At 31.7% G+C, this 14681-nt stretch overlaps 1 protein-coding gene across 1 annotated transcript in view; it reads right to left on the bottom strand.

Moving 5' to 3' along the window:
• The window catches only part of LOC130444242 (ATP-binding cassette sub-family C member 4-like), a 55354-nt gene that overhangs the window by 29121 nt on the left and 11552 nt on the right, over positions 1-14681 (bottom strand). Inside the window, exon 3 of the mRNA XM_056779306.1 lies at positions 14566-14650. Within this exon, the coding sequence (XP_056635284.1) occupies positions 14566-14650 (85 nt within the window). The remainder of the gene's footprint in view (positions 1-14565; positions 14651-14681) is intronic.

Here is a 14681-nt window from a genome sequence, read left to right as displayed (position 1 = left end):
CTTGGACTTAAGGTCTCTTTTGATTTATATGTACTTTTAAATAGTAGACGAAGAATACGAGGACAGTATAGTAAATTATCTAAATTTATGTTTTCGTGTTTTATAACCTTCAATTTCACTTACACGTCAAAGTCTTCAAACTTTTTAAACAACCCTTGTAATTTTTAAAAGACACGATTTGATTAGAACGATCAAAATAATTTAACTACGCCACTGGAATCGTCGTAAAATGTTGATTATTGAAAAAAATTGTCCCTTGGTTGTTAGTTAGTTGAAAACTTTTCAAACAACCCTTGCAGATATACATTAAAAGACGCAATTAAAACAGAATGATGAAAATAAATTTAACCACGCCACTGGAATCGTCGTAAAATGATGATTATTGAAAAAAATTGTCCCTTGGTTGTTAGTTAGTTGAAAACTTTTCAAACAACCCTTGTAGATATTGTACATTAAAAGACGCAATTAAAACAGAACGATGAAAATAAATTTAACCACGCCACTGGAATCGTCGTAAAATGTTGATTATTGAAAAACATTGTCCCTTGGTTGTTAGTTAGTTGAAAACTTTTCAAACAACCCTTGCAGATATACATTAAAAGACGCAATTAAAACAGAATGATGAAAATAAATTTAACCACGCCACTGGAATCGTCGTAAAATGATGATTATTGAAAAAAATTGTCCCTTGGTTGTTAGTTAGTTGAAAACTTTTCAAACAACCCTTGTAGATATTGTACATTAAAAGACGCAATTAAAACAGAACGATGAAAATAAATTTAACCACGCCACTGGAATCGTCGTAAAATGATGATTATTGAAAAAAATTGTCCCTTGGTTGTTAGTTAGTTGAAAACTTTTCAAACAACCCTTGCAGATATACATTAAAAGACGCAATTAAAACAGAATGATGAAAATAAATTCAACCACGCCACTGGAATCGTCGTAAAATGATGATTATTGAAAAAAATTGTCCCTTGGTTGTTAGTTAGTTGAAAACTTTTCAAACAACCCTTGTAGATATACATTAAAAGACGCAATTAAAACAGACCGATCAAAATAAATTTAACCACGCCACTGGAATCGTCGTAGTAAAATGTTGATTATTGAAAAAAATTGTCCCTTGGTTGTTAGTTAGTTGAAAACTTTTCAAACAACCCTTGTAGATATACATTGAAAGACGCAATTAAAACAGAACGATCAAAATAAATTTAACCACGCCACTGGAATCGTCGTAAAATGATGATTATTGAAAAACATTGTCCCTTGGTTGTTAGTTAGTTGAAAACTTTTCAAACAACCCTTGTAAGTATACATTAAAGGACGCAATTAAAACAGAAAGATCAAAATAAATTTAACCACGCCTCTGGAATCGTCGTAAAATGATTATTGAAAAAAATTGTCCCTTGGTTGTTAGTTAGTTGAAAACTTTTCAAACAACCCTTGTAGATATACATTAAAAGACGCAATTAAAACAGAATGATGAAAATAAATTTAACCACGCCACTGGAATCGTCGTAAAATGATGATTATTGAAAAAAATTGTCCCTTGGTTGTTAGTTAGTTGGAAACTTTTCAAACAACCCTTGTAGATATACATTAAAAGACGCAATTAAAACAGAAAGATCAAAATAAATTTAACCACGCCACTGGAATCGTCGTAGTAAAATGTTGATTATTGAAAAAAATTGTCCCTTGGTTGTTAGTTAGTTGAAAACTTTTCAAACAACCCTTGTAAATATACATTAAAGGACGCAATTAAAACAGAAAGATCAAAATAAATTTAACTACGCCACTGGAATCGTCGTAAAATGATGATTATTGAAAAAAATTGTCCCTTGGTTGTTAGTTAGTTGGAAACTTTTCAAACAACCCTTGTAGATATACATTAAAAGACGCAATTAAAACAGAAAGATCAAAATAAATTTAACCACGCCACTGGAATCGTCGTAGTAAAATGTTGATTATTGAAAAAAATTGTCCCTTGGTTGTTAGTTAGTTGAAAACTTTTCAAACAACCCTTGTAAATATACATTAAAGGACGCAATTAAAACAGAAAGATCAAAATAAATTTAACCACGCCACTGGAATCGTCGTAGTAAAATGTTGATTATTGAAAAAAATTGTCCCTTGGTTGTTAGTTAGTTGAAAACTTTTCAAACAACCCTTGTAGATATACATTAAAAGACGCAATTAAAACAGAAAGATCAAAATAAATTTAACCACGCCTCTGGAATCGTCGTAAAATGATTATTGAAAAAAATTGTCCCTTGGTTGTTAGTTAGTTGAAAACTTTTCAAACAACCCTTGTAGATATACATTAAAAGACGCAATTAAAACAGAATGATGAAAATAAATTTAACCACGCCACTGGAATCGTCGTAAAATGATGATTATTGAAAAAAATTGTCCCTTGGTTGTTAGTTAGTTGGAAACTTTTCAAACAACCCTTGTAGATATACATTAAAAGACGCAATTAAAACAGAAAGATCAAAATAAATTTAACCACGCCACTGGAATCGTCGTAGTAAAATGTTGATTATTGAAAAAAATTGTCCCTTGGTTGTTAGTTAGTTGAAAACTTTTCAAACAACCCTTGTAAATATACATTAAAGGACGCAATTAAAACAGAAAGATCAAAATAAATTTAACCACGCCACTGGAATCGTCGTAGTAAAATGTTGATTATTGAAAAAAATTGTCCCTTGGTTGTTAGTTAGTTGAAAACTTTTCAAACAACCCTTGTAAATATACATTAAAGGACGCAATTAAAACAGAAAGATCAAAATAAATTTAACTACGCCACTGGAATCGTCGTAAAATGATGATTATTGAAAAAAATTGTCCCTTGGTTGTTAGTTAGTTGAAAACTTTTCAAACAACCCTTGTAGATATACATTGAAAGACGCAATTAAAACAGAAAGATCAAAATAAATTTAACCACGCCTCTGGAATCGTCGTAAAATGATTATTGAAAAAAATTGTCCCTTGGTTGTTAGTTAGTTGAAAACTTTTCAAACAACCCTTGTAGATATACATTAAAAGACGCAATTAAAACAGAATGATGAAAATAAATTTAACCACGCCACTGGAATCGTCGTAAAATGATGATTATTGAAAAAAATTGTCCCTTGGTTGTTAGTTAGTTGGAAACTTTTCAAACAACCCTTGTAGATATACATTAAAAGACGCAATTAAAACAGAAAGATCAAAATAAATTTAACCACGCCACTGGAATCGTCGTAGTAAAATGTTGATTATTGAAAAAAATTGTCCCTTGGTTGTTAGTTAGTTGAAAACTTTTCAAACAACCCTTGTAAATATACATTAAAGGACGCAATTAAAACAGAAAGATCAAAATAAATTTAACTACGCCACTGGAATCGTCGTAAAATGATGATTATTGAAAAAAATTGTCCCTTGGTTGTTAGTTAGTTGAAAACTTTTCAAACAACCCTTGTAGATATACATTGAAAGACGCAATTAAAACAGAAAGATCAAAATAAATTTAACCACGCCTCTGGAATCGTCGTAAAATGATTATTGAAAAAAATTGTCCCTTGGTTGTTAGTTAGTTGAAAACTTTTCAAACAACCCTTGTAGATATACATTAAAAGACGCAATTAAAACAGAATGATGAAAATAAATTTAACCACGCCACTGGAATCGTCGTAAAATGATGATTATTGAAAAAAATTGTCCCTTGGTTGTTAGTTAGTTGAAAACTTTTCAAACAACCCTTGTAGATATACATTGAAAGACGCAATTAAAACAGAAAGATCAAAATAAATTTAACCACGCCTCTGGAATCGTCGTAAAATGATTATTGAAAAAAATTGTCCCTTGGTTGTTAGTTAGTTGAAAACTTTTCAAACAACCCTTGTAGATATACATTAAAAGACGCAATTAAAACAGAATGATGAAAATAAATTTAACCACGCCACTGGAATCGTCGTAAAATGATGATTATTGAAAAAAATTGTCCCTTGGTTGTTAGTTAGTTGGAAACTTTTCAAACAACCCTTGTAGATATACATTAAAAGACGCAATTAAAACAGAAAGATCAAAATAAATTTAACCACGCCACTGGAATCGTCGTAGTAAAATGTTGATTATTGAAAAAAATTGTCCCTTGGTTGTTAGTTAGTTGAAAACTTTTCAAACAACCCTTGTAAATATACATTAAAGGACGCAATTAAAACAGAAAGATCAAAATAAATTTAACTACGCCACTGGAATCGTCGTAAAATGATGATTATTGAAAAAAATTGTCCCTTGGTTGTTAGTTAGTTGAAAACTTTTCAAACAACCCTTGTAGATATACATTGAAAGACGCAATTAAAACAGAAAGATCAAAATAAATTTAACCACGCCTCTGGAATCGTCGTAAAATGATTATTGAAAAAAATTGTCCCTTGGTTGTTAGTTAGTTGAAAACTTTTCAAACAACCCTTGTAGATATACATTAAAAGACGCAATTAAAACAGAATGATGAAAATAAATTTAACCACGCCACTGGAATCGTCGTAAAATGATGATTATTGAAAAAAATTGTCCCTTGGTTGTTAGTTAGTTGGAAACTTTTCAAACAACCCTTGTAGATATACATTAAAAGACGCAATTAAAACAGAAAGATCAAAATAAATTTAACCACGCCACTGGAATCGTCGTAGTAAAATGTTGATTATTGAAAAAAATTGTCCCTTGGTTGTTAGTTAGTTGAAAACTTTTCAAACAACCCTTGTAAATATACATTAAAGGACGCAATTAAAACAGAAAGATCAAAATAAATTTAACCACGCCACTGGAATCGTCGTAGTAAAATGTTGATTATTGAAAAACATTGTCCCTTGGTTGTTAGTTAGTTGAAAACTTTTCAAACAACCCTTGTAAGTATACATTAAAGGACGCAATTAAAACAGAATGATGAAAATAAATTTAACCACGCCACTGGAATCGTCGTAAAATGATGATTATTGAAAAACATTGTCCCTTGGTTGTTAGTTAGTTGAAAACTTTTCAAACAACCCTTGTAAGTATACATTAAAGGACGCAATTAAAACAGAATGATGAAAATAAATTTAACCACGCCTCTGGAATCGTCGTAAAATGATTATTGAAAAAAATTGTCCCTTGGTTGTTAGTTAGTTGAAAACTTTTCAAACAACCCTTGTAGATATACATTAAAAGACGCAATTAAAACAGAATGATGAAAATAAATTTAACCACGCCACTGGAATCGTCGTAAAATGATGATTATTGAAAAAAATTGTCCCTTGGTTGTTAGTTAGTTGGAAACTTTTCAAACAACCCTTGTAGATATACATTAAAAGACGCAATTAAAACAGAAAGATCAAAATAAATTTAACCACGCCACTGGAATCGTCGTAGTAAAATGTTGATTATTGAAAAAAATTGTCCCTTGGTTGTTAGTTAGTTGAAAACTTTTCAAACAACCCTTGTAAATATACATTAAAGGACGCAATTAAAACAGAAAGATCAAAATAAATTTAACTACGCCACTGGAATCGTCGTAAAATGATGATTATTGAAAAAAATTGTCCCTTGGTTGTTAGTTAGTTGAAAACTTTTCAAACAACCCTTGTAGATATACATTGAAAGACGCAATTAAAACAGAACGATCAAAATAAATTTAACCACGCCACTGGAATCGTCGTAAAATGATGATTATTGAAAAACATTGTCCCTTGGTTGTTAGTTAGTTGAAAACTTTTCAAACAACCCTTGCAGATATACATTAAAAGACGCAATTAAAACAGAATGATGAAAATAAATTTAACCACGCCACTGGAATCGTCGTAAAATGATGATTATTGAAAAAAATTGTCCCTTGGTTGTTAGTTAGTTGGAAACTTTTCAAACAACCCTTATAGATATACATTAAAAGACGCAATTAAAACAGAATGATGAAAATAAATTCAACCACGCCACTGGAATCGTCGTAAAATGATGATTATTGAAAAAAATTGTCCCTTGGTTGTTAGTTAGTTGAAAACTTTTCAAACAACCCTTGTAGATATACATTAAAAGACGCAATTAAAACAGACCGATCAAAATAAATTTAACCACGCCACTGGAATCGTCGTAGTAAAATGTTGATTATTGAAAAAAATTGTCCCTTGGTTGTTAGTTAGTTGGAAACTTTTCAAACAACCCTTGTAGATATACATTAAAAGACGCAATTAAAACAGAAAGATCAAAATAAATTTAACCACGCCACTGGAATCGTCGTAGTAAAATGTTGATTATTGAAAAAAATTGTCCCTTGGTTGTTAGTTAGTTGAAAACTTTTCAAACAACCCTTGTAGATATACATTGAAAGACGCAATTAAAACAGAACGATCAAAATAAATTTAACCACGCCACTGGAATCGTCGTAAAATGATGATTATTGAAAAACATTGTCCCTTGGTTGTTAGTTAGTTGAAAACTTTTCAAACAACCCTTGTAAGTATACATTAAAGGACGCAATTAAAACAGAAAGATCAAAATAAATTTAACCACGCCACTGGAATCGTCGTAAAATGATTATTGAAAAAAATTGTCCCTTGGTTGTTAGTTAGTTGAAAACTTTTCAAACAACCCTTGTAGATATACATTAAAAGACGCAATTAAAACAGAATGATGAAAATAAATTTAACCACGCCACTGGAATCGTCGTAAAATGATGATTATTGAAAAAAATTGTCCCTTGGTTGTTAGTTAGTTGGAAACTTTTCAAACAACCCTTGTAGATATACATTAAAAGACGCAATTAAAACAGAAAGATCAAAATAAATTTAACCACGCCACTGGAATCGTCGTAGTAAAATGTTGATTATTGAAAAAAATTGTCCCTTGGTTGTTAGTTAGTTGAAAACTTTTCAAACAACCCTTGTAAATATACATTAAAGGACGCAATTAAAACAGAAAGATCAAAATAAATTTAACTACGCCACTGGAATCGTCGTAAAATGATGATTATTGAAAAAAATTGTCCCTTGGTTGTTAGTTAGTTGAAAACTTTTCAAACAACCCTTGTAGATATACATTAAAAGACGCAATTAAAACAGAATGATGAAAATAAATTTAACCACGCCACTGGAATCGTCGTAAAATGATGATTATTGAAAAAAATTGTCCCTTGGTCGTTAGTTAGTTGGAAAATTTTCAAACAACCCTTGTAGATATACATTGAAAGACGCAATTAAAACAGAAAGATCAAAATAAATTTAACCACGCCACTGGAATCGTCGTAGTAAAATGTTGATTATTGAAAAAAATTGTCCCTTGGTTGTTAGTTAGTTGGAAACTTTTCAAACAACCCTTGTAGATATACATTAAAAGACGCAATTAAAACAGAAAGATCAAAATAAATTTAACCACGCCACTGGAATCGTCGTAGTAAAATGTTGATTATTGAAAAAAATTGTCCCTTGGTTGTTAGTTAGTTGAAAACTTTTCAAACAACCCTTGTAAATATACATTAAAGGACGCAATTAAAACAGAAAGATCAAAATAAATTTAACTACGCCACTGGAATCGTCGTAAAATGATGATTATTGAAAAAAATTGTCCCTTGGTTGTTAGTTAGTTGAAAACTTTTCAAACAACCCTTGTAGATATACATTAAAAGACGCAATTAAAACAGAATGATGAAAATAAATTTAACCACGCCACTGGAATCGTCGTAAAATGATGATTATTGAAAAAAATTGTCCCTTGGTCGTTAGTTAGTTGGAAAATTTTCAAACAACCCTTGTAGATATACATTGAAAGACGCAATTAAAACAGAAAGATCAAAATAAATTTAACCACGCCACTGGAATCGTCGTAGTAAAATGTTGATTATTGAAAAAAATTGTCCCTTGGTTGTTAGTTAGTTGAAAACTTTTCAAACAACCCTTGTAGATATACATTAAAAGACGCAATTAAAACAGAAAGATCAAAATAAATTTAACCACGCCACTGGAATCGTCGTAAAATGATGATTATTGAAAAAAATTGTCCCTTGGTCGTTAGTTAGTTGGAAAATTTTCAAACAACCCTTGTAGATATACATTGAAAGACGCAATTAAAACAGAAAGATCAAAATAAATTTAACCACGCCACTGGAATCGTCGTAGTAAAATGTTGATTATTGAAAAAAATTGTCCCTTGGTTGTTAGTTAGTTGAAAACTTTTCAAACAACCCTTGTAGATATACATTAAAAGACGCAATTAAAACAGAATGATGAAAATAAATTTAACCACGCCACTGGAATCGTCGTAAAATGATGATTATTGAAAAAAATTGTCCCTTGGTCGTTAGTTAGTTGGAAAATTTTCAAACAACCCTTGTAGATATACATTGAAAGACGCAATTAAAACAGAAAGATCAAAATAAATTTAACCACGCCACTGGAATCGTCGTAGTAAAATGTTGATTATTGAAAAAAATTGTCCCTTGGTTGTTAGTTAGTTGAAAACTTTTCAAACAACCCTTGTAGATATACATTAAAAGACGCAATTAAAACAGAAAGATCAAAATAAATTTAACCACGCCACTGGAATCGTCGTAGTAAAATGTTGATTATTGAAAAAAATTGTCCCTTGGTTGTTAGTTAGTTGAAAACTTTTCAAACAACCCTTGTAGATATACATTAAAAGACGCAATTAAAACAGAAAGATCAAAATAAATTTAACCACGCCACTGGAATAGTTGTCAACCATCTTAGAGAAGGCGTGTTATCATGTGGTCGACTCACACATTCTTTTTTAATTTCCTCCCAATAAATTATTATAATGAGGGTAAAAAACTGAAAGTCATGACTTTGAGAAAATATTAGATAGAAATATAATCGTTAATCAATTCATATTTATCGATATTTAAAATGTCAAATCGAATTAACGTTTTATCTATAAATTAAAATAGTGATATTAGAAAAAATAATTTTTTCTGACTAAGACAGATGTCGGTCGAATACACGGGATTGAATAGAATCGTTTAACTACGCTTTCAGCCACCCATGGTTAGGTAAATAATATATACGTTTATAAAAAAGAAGATCGTGGAAACGTGCTAGACATTTGTCATTTCATCAATCAATACACATTTCGAATAGTCTATGAACGACCGAAATATCGAATTACCACGTTCCGAATGAATGGCAGATTATTGTCATATATCGTATTACAGTCAAATTTTGGGAATTCGAATGATGACGTTTGGGTATTGGTTTTTATATTTCATATACAGGGCATGTCAATAAATCAATAAATTATATAATTTTTGTTCGGAAATAATTGGAATAAGGCGAAATTATTAATTTGTAATATTGAGAATTTGTTCTTTAAAAATAAATACTGGTTTGTATACCGGGTGTTCCGCAACTTGATACAAATAATTCGGGAGTACGTAGATTTTTTATTTTTGAGTTTTAGGCGTTTAAAGTTGCGAAACCAGAATTTATATTCAAGTACTACTATCTGAAACCCAGGGGCGGCTCGTGCCCAATGGTTAACAAAATTTATGACGTAGTACATTGATGGCGGACGTCAGGTGTGTTCCAAACGACATTTCCATCTTCATTCAACCCGCCGCGTTAACAAAAATAAAAGAATCCTTTCTACGAGATAAATTTTTTGGTTATAAAAGCGATTTCACCAAATTCTTTGAAGTCTAAATATATATTTCAAGTACAATAAATCTTTATAGCGGTCGGCGTTAACTTCTAGCGATATTTCAATTTTATTACTTGTAAAATAAACCGTAAAAGGTTACAACCGAAAAAAAAAACGATGATTAGTGAATTTTTAAAATTTTCGTAAAAGTTCAATGACCTCTGTACGTCTAATTCATCAAATATATTCATATCCACTTTCCCGGACACTCTGTATATAATATAATTACCGTTTAGCAATTTTACTTGAATGGAAGCAATAAAAATAAGGTTAATCCACATAAATTATTACGTTGAGATCAGTACGGGGGTTGTACGAAAAGTCAGCTTAGATTTATATTATTTTATTAGGGATAATTCGGTTTTTGGTCGTTTTTTGAACTGATGTGATATGGTTTCCCTAATTTTTTCGTTTTTAAACTTAGATCTATGATTCATCTTATTTTTTTTTTCAGAAACACGAGCGTCAAAATTGACATATTAACATCGGCTTTGTCATATTTTAGAACTTTAGCGTCAACCCTCGTATTGACACGAAATAAATAAAAAACGTTGCGCCATCTACATAAATTAAAACCGCTTCCATTGTCATATGTCATTATTTTAAATTTCTACTCGAATTACATTGAGATTTTTACGGGGGTTGTACGAAAAGTCAGCTTACATTTACATTATTTTATTAGGGTTAATTCGGAAGTTGATTTCGATGTTTTGACTGTCCAAAAACGTTAAAACTTTAGTGTCAACCCTCGTATTAACATAAAATAGACAAAAAACGTTGCGACTTTTCGTAATTGATTTCAATCGTACGATTTAATTGGAATGCCCGTACGAATGGACTATAATTTCAATACCCGTACGAATGGACTATAATTTCAATACCCGTACGAATGGACTATAATTTCAATACCCGTACGAATGGACTATAATTTCAATACCCGTACGAATGGACTCTAATTTCAATACCCGTACGAATGGACTCTAATTTCAATACCCGTACGAATGGACTCTAATTTCAATACACGTACGAATGGACTATAATTTTAATACCCGTACGAATGGACTATAATTTCAATACCCGTACGAATGGACTATAATTTCAATACCCGTACGAATGGACTATAATATCAATACCCGTACGAATGGTTTATAATTTCAATACACGTACGAATGGACTATAATTTCAATACCCGTACGAATGGACTCTAATTTCAATACACGTACGAATGGACTATAATTTCAATACCCGTACGAATGGACTATAATTTCAATACCCGTACGAATGGACTATAATTTCAATACCCGTACGAATGGACTATAATTTCAATACCCGTACGAATGGACTATAATTTCAATACCCGTACGAATGGACTATAATTTCAATACCCGTACGAATGGACTATAATTTCAATACCCGTACGAATGGACTATAATATCAATACCCGTACGAATGGTTTATAATTTCAATACCCGTACGAATGGACTATAATTTCAATACCCGTACGAATGGACTCTAATTTCAATACCCGTACGAATGGACTATAATTTCAATACCCGTACGAATGGACTATAATTTCAATACCCGTACGAATGGACTCTAATTTCAATACCCGTACGAATGGACTCTAATTTCAATACACGTACGAATGGACTATAATTTCAATACCCGTACGAATGGACTCTAATTTCAATACCCGTACGAATGGACTATAATTTCAATACCCGTACGAATGGACTATAATTTCAATACCCGTACGAATGGACTATAATTTCAATACCCGTACGAATGGACTATAATTTCAATACCCGTACGAATGGACTATAATTTCAATACCCGTACGAATGGACTCTAATTTCAATACACGTACGAATGGACTATAATTTCAATACCCGTACGAATGGACTATAATTTCAATACCCGTACGAATGGACTATAATTTCAATACCCGTACGAATGGACTCTAATTTCAATACCCGTACGAATGGACTCTAATTTCAATACACGTACGAATGGACTATAATTTCAATACCCGTACGAATGGACTCTAATTTCAATACCCGTACGAATGGACTCTAATTTCAATACATGTACGAATGGACTATAATTTCAATACCCGTACGAATGGACTATAATTTCAATACCCGTACGAATGGACTATAATATCAATACCCGTACGAATGGACTATAATTTCAATACCCGTACGAATGGACTATAATTTCAATACCCGTACGAATGGACTATAATTTCAATACCCGTACGAATGGACTATAATATCAATACCCGTACGAATGGACTATAATTTCAATACCCGTACGAATGGACTATAATTTCAATACCCGTACGAATGGACTATAATTTCAATACCCGTACGAATGGACTATAATTTCAATACCCGTACGAATGGACTCTAATTTCAATACACGTACGAATGGACTATAATTTCAATACCCGTACGAATGGACTCTAATTTCAATACCCGTACGAATGGACTATAATTTCAATACCCGTACGAATGGACTATAATTTCAATACCCGTACGAATGGACTCTAATTTCAATACCCGTACGAATGGACTATAATTTCAATACCCGTACGAATGGACTATAATTTCAATACCCGTACGAATGGACTATAATTTCAATACCCGTACGAATGGACTATAATTTCAATACCCGTACGAATGGACTATAATTTCAATACCCGTACGAATGGACTATAATTTCAATACCCGTACGAATGGACTATAATTTCAATACCCGTACGAATGGACTATAATTTCAATACCCGTACGAATGGACTCTAATTTCAATACCCGTACGAATGGACTATAATTTCAATACCCGTACGAATGGACTATAATTTCAATACCCGTACGAATGGACTATAATTTCAATACCCGTACGAATGGACTATAATTTCAATACCCGTACGAATGGACTCTAATTTCAATACCCGTACGAATGGACTATAATTTCAATACCCGTACGAATGGACTCTAATTTCAATACCCGTACGAATGGACTATAATTTCAATACCCGTACGAATGGACTATAATTTCAATACCCGTACGAATGGACTCTAATTTCAATACCCGTACGAATGGACTCTAATTTCAATACACGTACGAATGGACTATAATTTCAATACCCGTACGAATGGACTCTAATTTCAATACCCGTACGAATGGACTATAATTTCAATACACGTACGAATGGACTATAATTTCAATACCCGTACGAATGGACTATAATTTCAATACCCGTACGAATGGACTATAATTTCAATACCCGTACGAATGGACTCTAATTTCAATACCCGTACGAATGGACTCTAATTTCAATACACGTACGAATGGACTATAATTTCAATACCCGTACGAATGGACTCTAATTTCAATACCCGTACGAATGGACTCTAATTTCAATACATGTACGAATGGACTATAATTTCAATACCCGTACGAATGGACTATAATTTCAATACCCGTACGAATGGACTATAATATCAATACCCGTACGAATGGACTATAATTTCAATACCCGTACGAATGGACTATAATTTCAATACCCGTACGAATGGACTATAATTTCAATACCCGTACGAATGGACTATAATATCAATACCCGTACGAATGGACTATAATTTCAATACCCGTACGAATGGACTATAATTTCAATACCCGTACGAATGGACTATAATTTCAATACCCGTACGAATGGACTATAATTTCAATACCCGTACGAATGGACTATAATTTCAATACCCGTACGAATGGACTCTAATTTCAATACACGTACGAATGGACTATAATTTCAATACCCGTACGAATGGACTATAATTTCAATACCCGTACGAATGGACTATAATTTCAATACCCGTACGAATGGACTATAATATCAATACCCGTACGAATGGACTATAATATCAATACCCGTACGAATGGACTATAATTTCAATACCCGTACGAATGGACTATAATTTCAATACCCGTACGAATGGACTATAATATCAATACCCGTACGAATGGACTATAATTTCAATACCCGTACGAATGGACTATAATTTCAATACCCGTACGAATGGACTATAATTTCAATACCCGTACGAATGGACTATAATTTCAATACCCGTACGAATGGTTTATAATTTCAATACCCGTACGAATGGACTCTAATTTCAATACACGTACGAATGGACTATAATTTCAATACCCGTACGAATGGACTATAATTTCGTTGTATAATAATCGAAATCACGCCGTAACTAATTCTGTTTTTAAATTTATATAAAATGAATGTTCGAAATATATTTTAGTCCATTCGTCAACAAACATAGACAAATATAAATAGATTTAACGGCATAGAAAATGGCCGAATGCCAAATTGTTGAAATTAAATGGGAAGACTCGTTAACGATACGGTGAATATCTTCTGATTTAACCCGTATTTTCAATCGAAAATTTTCAAAAAAAATTTCCTGAAATACATACAGGGGAAATCACAAATGTTGATAAGATTGTTGTAAATAACGACACAAGATTAAATCCAATATATCGAATGTCAATTTTTCTCAAAATATCTACATGAAATCGCTTCAAATATACAGTATGTCTCAAATAAGTTCCGTTTTCAAACTACGAAGATTTTGGCCTGTTTGCAGATATATAACTAGAAATATAGTTATTTTTCGAACGACTCCGGTATATTACTGAAGTTTAAATTAATGCTAGTACGTAAATTATTTTTATTATTTGTAATAATCGTTTAATTACGAATAAATACTAAATTTTTTTAGTTTTTTTGAAACACCTCGTATACGCGTTTTTAATTATGGACTACGCAGATTTTTTTAACCAAAGTACGTAGAAATAATTAATTTTCGGTATAATATGAATACTTACGTGAAAAACATGACGGAAAATACATTCGCCGAATCTCTAGGATTCGGATTGTAATTTTCTTTGGCTATATCCATAATTTTTTTTACTAAAAACCGTAGAATTCGATGTAATAACAC

Source organism: Diorhabda sublineata, chromosome 5 (assembly GCF_026230105.1).
Source record: "Diorhabda sublineata isolate icDioSubl1.1 chromosome 5, icDioSubl1.1, whole genome shotgun sequence".
NCBI classification, from domain to species: Eukaryota; Metazoa; Arthropoda; class Insecta; order Coleoptera; family Chrysomelidae; genus Diorhabda; species Diorhabda sublineata.
The sequence above is the reverse complement of the archived record's forward strand: the minus strand, read 5'-3'. Positions and strand labels throughout refer to the sequence as shown.